This window comes from Palaemon carinicauda, chromosome 8 (assembly GCF_036898095.1).
Source record: "Palaemon carinicauda isolate YSFRI2023 chromosome 8, ASM3689809v2, whole genome shotgun sequence".
In the NCBI taxonomy this organism is placed as follows: Eukaryota; Metazoa; Arthropoda; class Malacostraca; order Decapoda; family Palaemonidae; genus Palaemon; species Palaemon carinicauda.
This window is the reverse complement of record NC_090732.1, coordinates 103,729,561-103,742,553: the sequence shown is the minus strand read 5'-3', so window position 1 is coordinate 103,742,553 and position 12,993 is coordinate 103,729,561. Positions and strand designations below refer to the sequence as shown.

Below are 12,993 nucleotides of genomic sequence, written 5' to 3'. Positions count from 1 at the left end.
CCCACGTGTGTTACAGCTGGCACGCCAACGTTCTCCAACACTTCTGAAGGAACATGGTTCGCCAGCTACTAGCTCACCTGCGGATGCTGATCGCCATCGCGCGACCCTCAACTGCGGATGCTGATCGCCATCGCGCGACCCTCAACTGTGGATGCTGATCGCCATCGCGCGACCCTCAACTGCGGATGCTGATCGCCATCGCGCGACCCTCAACTGCGGATGCTGATCGCCATCGCGCGACCCTCAACTGCAGATGCTGATCGCCATCGCGCGACCCTCAACTGCGGATGCTGATCGCCATCGCGCGACCCTCAACTGCGGATGCTGATCGCCATCACAACCCTGAACGATCGCCCTCATGCGGATGCTGATCACCATCGCACCCTTTCACGCGATCATTCACCTGCGCATGCTGCTCGCCATCGCACAACCCTGAACGATTGCCCGCTTACGCATGCTGCTCCTCATCGCACAACCCTGAACGATCGCCCTCCTGCGGATGCTGATCACCATCGCACCCTTTCACGCGATCTTTCACCTGCGCATGCTGCTCGCCATCGCACAACCCTGAACGATTGCCCGCTTACGCATGCTGCTCCTCATCGCACAACCCTGAACGATCGCCCTCCTGCGGATGCTGATCACCATCGCACCCTTTCACGCGATCATTCACCTGCGCATGCTGCTCGCCATCGCACAACCCTGAACGATTGCCCGCTTACGCATGCTGCTCCTCATCGCACAACCCTGAACGATCGCCCTCTTGCGGATGCTGATCACCATCGCACCCTATCACGCGATCATTCACCTACACATGCTGCTCGCCATCGCTTACCGCCAGCGATCTTCTTCACCTACGCGGCAGCACGATCCCTCGCCGTCACGCCATCGCTTGCGTTCGTCGCCTCGAACACGTGTTCATTTACCTGCCCACCCTCACGCCCATTCGCCTGCGCGCCCGCGCGATCGCTCGCCCGCGCGATTGCTCGCCTGCGCGCCCGCGCGATCGCTCGCCTGCGCGCCCGCGCGATCGCTCGCCTGCGCGCCCCGCGCGACCGCTCGCCTGCGCGCCCGCGCGACCATTCGCCTTTGTGCGACCGTTCGCCCTCGCGCGACCATAGTTCGCGGCGAATCACACAGCCGGTGGTAGCAGCAGGGACGCGTGCTCCTAGGCGGCACTCGGGATCACCTCCATCCAAGCACAGGTTGGTAGTGCAGGACGAAGACAGGTCAGTACAGCATTCTTCCCCACCTTCTTTTCAGGCAGGAACCGTCGTGTCCACTCCAAAGGATCGCCCGATCCCTTTCACCTTAGCGAGGATTTCGGACTCTGTGTCCTTGGAGCAGCAGACATGGTTTGATCCGCTGGCACGGGCGTTAATGAGGGTTATGAAACCAGCACTCGCCGGCCAGGGTAACAAACCAGCGGCTCTCTCTCCTACGCTGAAGAGAAAGAGAGGAGTGGACTTCGTGGTGACTTCCCCCAGGGCGAAGTTGGTTCCCAAGAGGTCGGTCTCGAGGGTCCCCTCTCCTGCACGAGTACTCTCTCCTTCTCCCGCCCTGGAAGGATTTTTGGCGGGGGGGCTTTCCGTTGAAAATTTCTCCATCGGACAAGGGGTGACTGCTTACCTCTTCCTCTGGGAGCTTACCAGGTTCTTTCCCTCCTCGGTTACGGCCCGAGGTTTGGTTCAAGGAAGCTACAGGAAGATCAAGGGTACTTTCCTCCTCTCGAGCTCAGGCACCTTGGCCTTTCGTCGTTAAGTATCTACTTGCGGACAAGCTCAATGTTGTACCATCTGGACGCGCTGACTGAAGGCTTCCTTCGGGTGTCTCATCTGTGGAGGTCAACGACCTCAGACACCCTTCCATCCTTGAGAAGAGTTTTGTCTTTGCCCAAGGACAGAGACTTAGACATCTGCTGTGCGGAGTAAATCGACTTCCGGTTTCACTCCTCCAAGGCGCTTTCTTCCAGACTCTGCAGGGCTCCAGCTCCCTTTTCTTTCAACCACGTCGGCCTAAGTTATCGGCTACGACAACTGGGACAAGGTGTCCAATTGCAGTTTCCTCCTGTCAGGAACAGATGGCACGGGAGACTCCCCCGGGGGGCATAGTCCTAAAAGGAGTTCACGAACTCTAGGATTGCAGGTTTTTTCGCTGGGAGGATGCTTAAGGTTACTCATCCGAATGACAGCTTCCCGATGCCCATTCCCGCACAATCTCTGTGAGTAGCCAAGGATATCGCGCCTGCCGTCTCTGTCAGCGAATTCAGTGTCTCTGAACCTCTATGCCATAGCATCAGCAGAGTTGCCCGGTTGGGCAGAATGATCCATACCTTAGGCGAAGGTCTTCCTTAGGATCATCGACGGCTTCACCCTCGGCCCCCTCAGTCGATCCTTTCTTGTAAGGAAGGATCTGAGAGGGGATGTCCATAGTCGACCTCTCAGCCCTGATCAAGTTTGTCGAACAAAGTTCGGCCAGCGTAGACCAGCAGAATCGATCAGACTGGTAACGAGGCGACAGGACTCCTTTAACCCTGGATCGGAAGGACGGGTACTTTCAGTTTCCATTCCATCCATCTTCCAGGGTGCTCGTCGAATTCAGCCTAAACTGCAAGTATTCCTGCTTATGATGCAGTGTGGCTATCCCGCCGTGGCATAGCAGGTTTGTTTCCCCAGAGAACCCTCCCTACCTTCCTCTTGGCCGCTCAGGTGCAGACTTCCGCCTCCTCTGCTGTTTGGAGGGCTGGTCAACTCCGGTAGGCTCGGGTTTCGACCTTCTTCAGCGCCGGGAAAAGCTTCCGAATGCTGACCATGAGTGTGGGCTCATGGTATTTTGCTTGGAGCCTTCTCTTCCTCTGCCTCAACATCTGGAGTATCTGGCCATGATATTGAGTCAACCGCCTTACCACGTTGGAAACCCCGCTTCTCGTCCTTCCAGCGAGGTTAAGCAACGTCGGTACTTGGATGGGTGACCACCTGGGGACGCCAGATTCTGTTACCACATCCTCCGAGCCTTCCTTTCGGTTGACTGTGGCAAGACTGAGGAGAGTCGCAGTACCTGTTCTCAGTCAAGCAGAGTTTTCAGCCCTACCTTGGAACGTTTCCTAGTTCTTATTTCCTCATTGACCCGTTTATAGTCCGAACGGTCGCCTCAGGATAAGTTCCATGTGGGGCGATCCAAGTTCCGGTGGCTTCAGGCAATGTTTAACCGGACTCCCTGGCCCTATGGGACCAGCGGAACTATTAAACCTGCAATGGGTGTTGACCTATGGAGCCTCTTGATGGTAGTGGATATTCTCGTCCTTTCCCCACATTCTTGATGCGGTTCTCGGACTCGTCAAAGGAAAGGGGGGGGCATGTTCCGGTCCAGGCCTATGGTCAAGACCTGAAGGATACCTCTCCATCATTCAGGCAGGCTTAAGGGCCTTAGTCTGGCCCCTCTTCAGATCCTACCGCTCCTGCCAAGTCGCCCCGTTGCGTGTCGACTTCATGCTAACCAGCAGGGGACGCATTTTCACACCTTCACATCTTGCAGTAGAGATACCGGGATGATTGAGATTCTCTCAATTCCACCATCGGCTCTCTCATTCCAGGCAGGGGAATGTTTCTCTCAGACTATCCGAGCAGAGCCTCATAGAGAGAGTGTACCTAGGGGTCTTTGACCTTGGGTAACCAGCAAGTGCTGGTCTGGGGGACCTGATCGCGACAGCTTGGAACCTCAAGCTTCTGCTAGTTTTCCCCCCAGTCTCAGACCCCGAGACTCTGGCAAGATGCATTCCGGTGATGGTGGGACAACTTCGACGCCTGCGTGTTCCCTCCTTTTTGTCTGCGGACAATGGGTCTCAACAAAACCAGGTTGTCTGTCAACCTTTCAATGGGAGAGCTCCACTGGGACTATGCGCAGAACGGTTTCTGGACCCTCTGCTTCCCCTGACGGAACTCCCGGGAGAGCTTCTCCCACGGCGCAGACTACTCAAGCAACCACACTGCGACATCTCTCCCGAACCGGGGCGTCGCTTCGGCTTCATGCCTGGAGACACTACGCTTCCTCCTCTAGAAGAGACAACCCGCTACAGTCGCGGTACGGAGGTCGCGTCATCTGCGATAGTCATCCACAGGGGTCTCCCAGGCAAAGTGAAGAGTCTAAGGTGGTTGGTGCCGTGGGAGATATACCTCTTCCCGTGAGGCCTCTTCTCCAGCAATAACGGTCTTATTGCCTTTCGGCGGGAGGAAACTCCTTTCCGCTCTTGGCAATGAAGCCTGTCGCTCAGCCTTTCCCTGACCTTCAGGCTTAAAGGAATAACTTTTTCCTGCCCGCTGGATCTATCCTCGCTCATGCGAAGCTACGATCGTCCCTGCCCTAGTCGGAGGAAGACCTCCAACTTGGAGCATGGCTTGGACTTTTAGTCCTTTAAGAGATCTTCTCAAGACCCTTTTACGACAGGCCTCGGATTGTATTCCGCCTTGGGTCTTCTGCTCACTCTGGCCACGGCCAGTGTGTAAGCAATCTTCTTGGTCTCTTACTACTCCCCCCTTTCTAAGGAAGAGGGGAAGGCAACATTCAGGCTCGCTCCTGAGTTGTTGGCTAGACTCAGAATCTGAGGGTCCCGACCCTTCGGTCCGATTCATTCAAGATTTTGAGTCTCCATTCTGTGTCTGATGTCCCAAGACCTTCTCTTTCTTGCCAGTACAGGAATCGAGAGGTTAGCGCTGGGAACAGCTACAGTTTGGCCTCAGTTGCAGCCGATTTGGGAACACAAGGAGGACATGGGGGGAGAGTCACCAGTATACCTCTTCAGCCCGGACTCAAGGACATTCATCTCGACCTGTCTTCAGACCCTCCCCCGTCACGTCGCCCTACAGCACGATGTTGGATACATCGCAACGTCCCTCGCCTTCGAGTAATACTACTCTGTGACGCAGGTGCTACAAGCTGGAGTCTGGAAGCGTCTGATGACCTTCGCAGCCCGCTTCCTGCAGGGCGTGACCCACAGGAGTCTCGATACGTTTTCTATCGCTCTGTGGTGGCTACACAACAGCTGGTCTAACCTCAGGCTCCTTTTTGGACAGGTAGCAGAAGGTTGAGGGCATTGTTATCAGGTTTTAGTCTGCATGAACGAAAGAAGTATGTCTGGCCCTTACTTCTTTCTTCATCATCCCCTCTACGGGGAAGCAGCATCCTGGTCTCTGCATAGCTGACCTCGAACCTCTGCAGGTAAACCATGCTTCCTTGTGTTCCGAGTATTGAGTCAATACTGTCGCGTCCCCCATACCCTGACGAGGTGGTATTGGGAACGTCCTAACCCAGAGTTCCTTCTGGAACTCCAGGTCAACTGCCTAAGACGGGTCACACTTCTTCCTTCACACACAAGCTTGCGTAGGCCACATGGTCCCTTGCGGAGCAAGGAACTTGTGAGGTGCAGGGACTCCTTTTCTCGAGTGCGACTCACTCGGATTCTGAGTCCCCGGGTAAAGCCAAAGCCAGTATGGCTGGGGACTTTCCACCCTTCCTAAGGGATAAGTCACCCTTTGTAAATAGCGTGGTTTGTATTTCGGTTACGGAACAAATGACAAATTCGAAGATAATTTGTATTTTTCCTAACCATACAAACCTTAGCTATTTACACATATTTGCCCGCCAGCCCTGTCCCCCAAGACAAGTCCTACCTCTAAGTGAAAGTGAGTATTCACCTGTGTGTGAGGGGGAGGAGGGGTAGCTAGCTACCACTCCCCTACCCCCCGCTAACTAGCGCGGGGGTAATACACCCTCGTTAAATTCTAATGGCTCGCCATTTCAGCTACGCTAAAAGTAATAACCCCCTTTGTAAATAGCTAAGGTTTGTATGGTTAGGAAAAATACAAATTATCTTCGAATTTGTCATGTTTGCAACAAAAGAGAATGACAAACTTCCACAGCACGTAGTTCCGAATGTTGACTCTCAAGCTGTGGCAAGAGATACGTTACTCTGGATATGGATGGAATAGATGGCCATAAATCTATGTTTCCTCCAAGTTTGATTTCAAAGCGTTTTGAGTATCCTTCAGGAATTTCCTCTTTGTCCAAACAGCTCATGGTATCCACTGCTGTAGTGTCTGAGACCAAGACTACACCAGCTTCAGTGTGCACATGTATCAGTAATTAGGAAGTTACATTATCTTCGCTTCCTCCTTTCTGACCCAGAACCTTCATGCTTGGATATTTTCTCCCTTATTTTTAGAGGAGGATTTCTCAGGCCATAACTTGACTTATCTTATGAGCTGCAAGAGGTTTCCATCCACAAGACAATATGAAAAGCTTGGATAGCTTTTCTAAGGAATAAATCCCTTCGCTAGGTAACCCCAGACTTCTTGGCGTCCTTCCTGGTCCATCTCTTTGAGGTTAGGAAGCTCTAGCCATAAACAATCTTTGTCAGCTAAATCAGGTGTAAGAGAACTTTGACGCGTTCATTTGACATGGATCTAGATTAGGACATGTCTCATGAGATTACCTAGAGTTATGCTTTGCATAAACCATCTACACCAATTCCCAGTGTATCTTAGTTTCTGGATAGGGTGCTTAAGTTTTTAGCTAAGTTAAATAATTCCTTCATCACCCTTCAAGAACTTTTGTAAAAGTCATATTTTTAATAGCTTTAGTCTTAGTAGCAAGTGTCAATGAACTGGCTGCCTTCATAAATTGAACTGCAATGTATTAATGGATAAAGACATGAGTATGGTGGTAGACCTGTATATCAGTTCTATAAACAACATTTACCAAAAAGCAGAATATCCAAACTATCTGGTCATGCAAGGAAGGTGATGGCAGTGGTCAGTAGCACGTATATATGTGAACAGCTCTTTTCAAAATGAGACTGGTTAAGAATAAATTTCAGTCTTCAATAACTGATGGACTCTTCGAAAGCACTTTACGTGTGGCCACATCAGTCATTCAGCTTGATATCGACCAATTGGTCCAACAAATGCAAAGTCACCCATTCCACTGTTTTAGGTTTTCATTTGGTTGCATAAAGAAGGTTAGGATATTCCTATCAATTCAAGTAGACAGGTATCTTTACATGCGTATTACAATCATATGTAATAGTAAATACACCCTTGGGAAATATCCATATACGGTATAAAATTCAATTGTGTTGCTTGATGAGAAATCAATAGTATTTTGTTTAGGATGGGGCTTTTTAGAATCAATTCTTAGAGATATTGCTTGACATGAGTAAAAGAAGGATATTACATTCACATGTCCTGAATTTATCACAACTTTGTCAAAATATGAAATAATAGTTACAAATTTATGCAGCGTGCATCTGAAAACAAGCTCCTGTCATTAACTTTGGCAGGTGGTGTTATTAAATTTAGACCTACTATCCTAATACTTTATAATTTCTTTATTTGTTAACATTATTTATTGACAAATTTTATAACTGAGGGAGAAACTTTGGTTAGTAATTAAGTTTTGATTCAAATTACTTGGTAATTACTTGAAAACGATGATGCTAATCGGACAAAATACTCCCAATCAATCAGTTGATAGGAAATTTTTTCAAGCTAAAATGGCACCCCTTGCAAATCTGCCTCATTACAAAAAACTGGGTATAGTTCCTGCACCTTGTTTCATGAGAAAGTCCAACGTTGATTTTTTTAATGTTATTAGTCTATACATGTGGTTTTCATTTACAATATAAGAAGATACTATTTGAGACAGGTTTTTGAGAGCATGTTTCAACACAGTGGTCTAGTCAGTTTACCTATTTGCTGTACATATAAATGCTTAAAATGTAATTCATTGTGTCAGTGTTTCTGATTCTTGTGAAAATTTAGTAGATTGCTCAGTTGTCTACTAGATCCTTTATCTCTTATGAACATTCAGTGTATTATTGGTATAAATATAAAATATTTGGGCAACTTTACTCCAGTTTCATGTACAGTATGATATTGTATCAAGCCATTTTGTGTGGTAAAGCTTAAAATTAAAGAACATTTTTATTTTCCTCTTTGATTTTTTTGTTTATCTCATGTTTTCATATTTAACAATTATTTTGAATGACCTTTTTTTCATTCTGTTCATGTCATTAATCCCAGTTTTTTATTTGCATGAATATGCTCTAGGTCCATGATTCCTTTAGGTTTTCATGCTGTGCTTATTTAAAGAAAAAATTTATCAGCTTCATGTAATATTTTGTGTAATTTAAGATGAACAAGTTACATTTGCAGTTCTAAGTGGTATTGAAACTTTAGTTTTGATTAATAACCTTACATATGAATTGAATTTAATTTGCTAGTAAGTAATTTTATCGAGATGTTGGAAATGGAGAAGATAATTGACTTTATTTTTATTGATGTTTCTCTAAACAGACATGATGAATGATGGACCTCCAATGAATCATATGATGGGTGGTGGAGGGGGCCCTCCAGGATTTATGAGACCACCAAGACCACCAGGGCACATGGGACCACCAGGACCTCCTGGGCCTCCTGGACCTCCAGGATTTGGTGGTCCACACGGACCTCCTCACGGACCGCCCCATGGACCGCCTCATGGACCACCCCATGGACCCCCTCATGGACCACCTCATGGACCACCCCATGGACCACCCCAGGGTATGTCAGGACCACACATACCACCAGGTCAAGGTCCCCTTGGTGGGCCACCTGGTTTTGGTCCGGGACCTAACCAGGGTCCTCCACATGGTCAACCTCGACCTCATGTTCCCCCTGGCCCTCCAGGAATGCACCGGGGACCTCACCCTCCTCCTCCCCCACCTCCAGCTATGATATCAGGTCAACCTCAGATGGGACCTAATGTTGCAGCATCACCATTTGTACCAGCAGTAATCAACAAACCCCCATCAGTTATTAGGTAAGATTCTCTCTCTCTCTCTCTCTCTCTCTCTCTCTCTCTCTCTCTCTCTCTCTCTCTCTCTCTCTCTCTCTCTCTCTCTCTCTCTCTAAAATAGATTTTTTACAAAATTTAATATGTTCTTTTTTGGTTCTATTTTTTTTAGTTCCTTTGCAGTGTAAATTAAATTTACTGATTGCAATATTATGTAAATTTTCATCCATTGTTTGTGCTTGCTTAAAGATAAACCAATAATGCAGTATATCTTTTAAAATTGAAATTTGAAACAGACCTCATGAAGAATGGTAATGTCTTAAACACTAAAAGAACTTATATTAAGGGAGAATAATACTGAAATTGTTACCTCACAACCCTATCAGTCATACATATGCCCACAATCATGTTCTTTGAACGTGCCCAGGTTCAGTATTAATTTGTATAACAAGTGAATGTATGGTTTTCTCATGGCAAATTTACCACCAGGATCCTTGGTTACCATTAAGTCAACTACTTCCCTTAAGTGCTATACAATCACCCTTAATTATTAATATAAGTAGGCTGTTCTATGATTAGTTTGGAGATGGGAAAGAAATCTTTGCAAATAAGAAAACAAAAATAAATTATTTCTGTGAATCATATATGTAAGTCACATTGCTAATGTTCATGAAATTTGTGTTGTTCCATAACCGGAATACAAACCAACGCTATTTATAGGGGTATTACTTTTGGCGAAGCTGAAAGGACGAGCCATTTAAATTTAGTGAGGGTTAACTACCCATCCCGTTAGGGGTGGTAGCTTGCTACCCCTCCCACTCACACACCTGTGATTGAGCTCACTTTTGCTTTTGTCTTGGATGGAGAGTGGACTGCTCTTCCTCCTTTCATTTTTGGACAGCCATTAATCTTTGACTTTTTAACTTTTTAACTTATGAATTTTATATATGAAAACCTACTTAATGTTTTTATATATATGTTGTAGGTTTTCTTTTCAGCGTTGTGCTTTGTGTGTGACAGCGCTGTACGGCAAGTTCTCAGGGATGGAGAACCTTCCCTTCCGACCTTTCTTCCTTGGTCATCGGTCTTCCCATTGGCAGATGGCCTTCCATGCAACCCGGCCTCCGCCGCAGGGGAATCGTCATCATTCGGATACTCCTCTGTTCAGCTGTTATCGCCACCTTCCCCTCGTGTGGCCGCTCACTTGTGGGTGGCCAGCAGTTTACTCAGCAGGGGTAACACCTTTCCCGTTAGCAGGTTAGTTTGCGCTTCCGAATGGTTTTTTTCATTAACTAAGTAAAAGTATAACTGTTGTAATTCAACTTTCAGCTTCGTTTCTCAGCTGAATTAATCGGAATTCTTTTTTTATTACAGTTTTTACTTTACCACTCTCCTTCTCCCGTCAATATCGGCCGGGGAAGGGAATGCGCAGTCTTTAATTTGTGACTGTTTTATTGGTGGACACCTTTCTTGTTCGCGAACTAGTTACTCCTCCTAAGGGAGTTTTTTATTACATAATTTGTTTTATTTTTTCCTCAGCGATGCCGTTCTTTGTTTGGCTTGACAGCGGATGTAGAAAAGGAGTGCCTCTCGTCCCGGGGAATCTGCGGTCATTGTGCCATCACTTTCCTGTTCTCTTGCGCCTATAGCAGCTCCTGATCACGCTAACCTCGAGGAACTAGCTCCGGTCAAGTTTTCTCAGGTAACGCTCGATGCAAACCCTCAATTTGAACAAGGCTTGTCAATGGGAAGCAAAGAATGCTGCCTGGAGGTCCGCCTCCAGGGGTTGGATTTCTTTCCCTTCTGAGGGAGAGTTTTCCTCCCCAGATGTGGGGCTCTTGTTTCTTCCTTCTGAGGGAAAACTTCCCCTCATCATCTCGTATCTCTCCTGCGAGGTCTCCCCTTTCTAGTTAAGGGGCTCTTATAGAGACTCCTCTTCGGAGACCTGCTGATGGTCAGCTTGCTGATCCATCGGTTGCTGTAGGACATCGGGTTGGTGGCAGAAGTAAACGCCAAGTTCGTCGTCCTCTTCGCCTGCAGGGTGCTTCTGCTCTGCCGGCGAAGAGACGCCTCTTCACATCCTCGTCTCCGCAGTCTTCCTATTCGGAGGAACGTGCCCACCCTACTTCTTTTGGTTCGCAACCTTCGCTTCCGTCATTGGCCTTTCCTCAGTGAACTTTGGTTCGTTCGTTGCCTACAAGGGATCGTTCTCGATCTCCTCCTGAGTATGTGTCGCCTCACGAGGGTCACAGTTCTCTGCCTGAGCTCCCAGCTGCAGTTCATCGGCAATGTTCTCCGTCTCGTCAAGCATCTGTGCAATGTTATCTTTTGTTTGTCAGGTTCACCATCGACCTTCAACATGAGAATTGCCCACCGTCCCATCAGCTCGTAGATCTCCTAACACGTACAGCTGATGACTCGTTCAACCTCTTGTAAATCGCCTGCTATGCTAGATTCGCTTGCAGTTCTACAATCGCCTGCTCGTTCTACCCCTCTTATTTTGCCAGCTACATGAGAATTGCTTGCATTTCGACATACCCCTGCTCTTCCATCTCCCTCTTGGGAATCGCAAGCTATGTGTGAACCGCTTGCAGCTCGACAATCGCCTGCTGTTCCTGCTCGTACTCGTTAGCGTTAGGAACTTCGATCTCCTACCCGACAGCGTTCTCACGTGTCTTGTTACCAAAACACGTCGATCGCCGCCAGAGCGTAAAATGCCCAACAGTGCGTGAATCTCCTCAGCGTGAATCGTTGGCCCACCTCGTCCAGTGATTTATAGCTTGTCGGCGCTTGAAGTCTCATCGCTCAACAAGCCAGCGTTCGGCTGTTGCTCAGAGCGATTCAGTTTAACGTGTCTCTCTCCTTCGAAACGCAATCGCTAAGCCTTCACAATGCTCACCTGCTCGACAATCTCACCATCATCCGGCAGAGCGTGAATCGCCATCGCTTCCATCAGCTTGTGAATCGCCTGACCATTGTCAACGATTGACATTTCGTATACCACCTAAGCATTTGGTTACATGTGAATCGCCGATGCTTCAATCAGTTCGTTGATTGTTTGATCATCGTCAACGATCGAAAACTCATGTACTACCTAAGCGTTGGGTTACCCCGTGAATCGCCTACGCATTTGACTTCTCGTCAAGCTTCTGCTACGTGACAATCATCGAGAATGCAAGAATTGCCTGCTCTTTCACCATCTCGTAACTTCTCCCGATGCCTCGTTGAATGGAGCTTCTTTATACAGCCATTTTCCCCTACCCAGAGTAGGGGACGAGGTAAGTCAGTTGTGGGGAAGTGCCCATTGCTCTTCCCCAGGAGTTTGAGTGGGTGCGGTATAGCACCAAGAAGAAGTAGGCGACGAAGAGGTCGCCTAAGAAGACTAGCGCCCCCTTTCCCCCTTGCTTCGCCGGGCGTCTCGTCTGGCAGAGCTTCCCTACCACCCTCCCCTACCCAGAGTAGGGGACGAGGTAAGTCCGTTGTGGGGAAGAGGGCCGCGGCCCTTCCCCAAGAGTCTGATCTTCAGGATAGTGGGGTTGTGGCGTCGTTCCAGACGAGTGAGGGGCTTGAGGGAGGGGCGGGAGTATGTTGGGAGACGGAGTCCTGGTGCAAGCAGGCCACGTCTCCTCTGATGACCCCATGTGGGGGAAAAATGTCCCTAATTCTTCTCCAGCCTCTTTGGCGTGTTTTTCAGTCACTTCTGCAGCCGAGGACGTCGCCGAGAAGGAGCCTCCCAAGTCTGAATTGCAGCGTTCCCCGGACCGGCAGTCCAGGGATTTCTCGCCACGAAGGCCGTCCTCCAGACGCAGATATGACCCTCGCAGGGAGAAATGCGAGAAGGCCTCTTCAGGCAGGCGTAAGGCCGCGAAGCTTCCGGTTCACCCCGCCAGCGGGGGAACCGTGCTTCCTTACGGGCAGCCTGGCCGAATCAGCACAGCTGGTTCTGCCCTCGGACTTAAAGGAACGGTTCCCTCCGTCGGGTCAGCCCACGGGGATCCGCGTCCTCGTCCCCCAGAGAGAATACACGAACGGTAGTCCTCGCCGGCACGGCGATGCCAGTTCTGACCCCTGAACCTGGTGCGGAGGCTCCCGCCGGGGAAGACCGGTACCACCGCAAGGGAGTGCCTGGTATTCAAGAACCGAAGCTCCCGGTGGGGAGTGCCCGGT

At 49.0% G+C, this 12,993-nt stretch overlaps 1 protein-coding gene across 1 annotated transcript in view; it reads left to right on the top strand.

Annotated features, from left to right (window-relative positions):
- Positions 1-12,993, top strand: part of LOC137645821 (RNA-binding protein 42-like) — a 136,385-nt gene that overhangs the window by 50,650 nt on the left and 72,742 nt on the right. Inside the window, exon 5 of the mRNA XM_068378793.1 lies at positions 8,349-8,853. Coding sequence (XP_068234894.1) covers positions 8,349-8,853 — 505 coding nt within the window. The remainder of the gene's footprint in view (positions 1-8,348; positions 8,854-12,993) is intronic.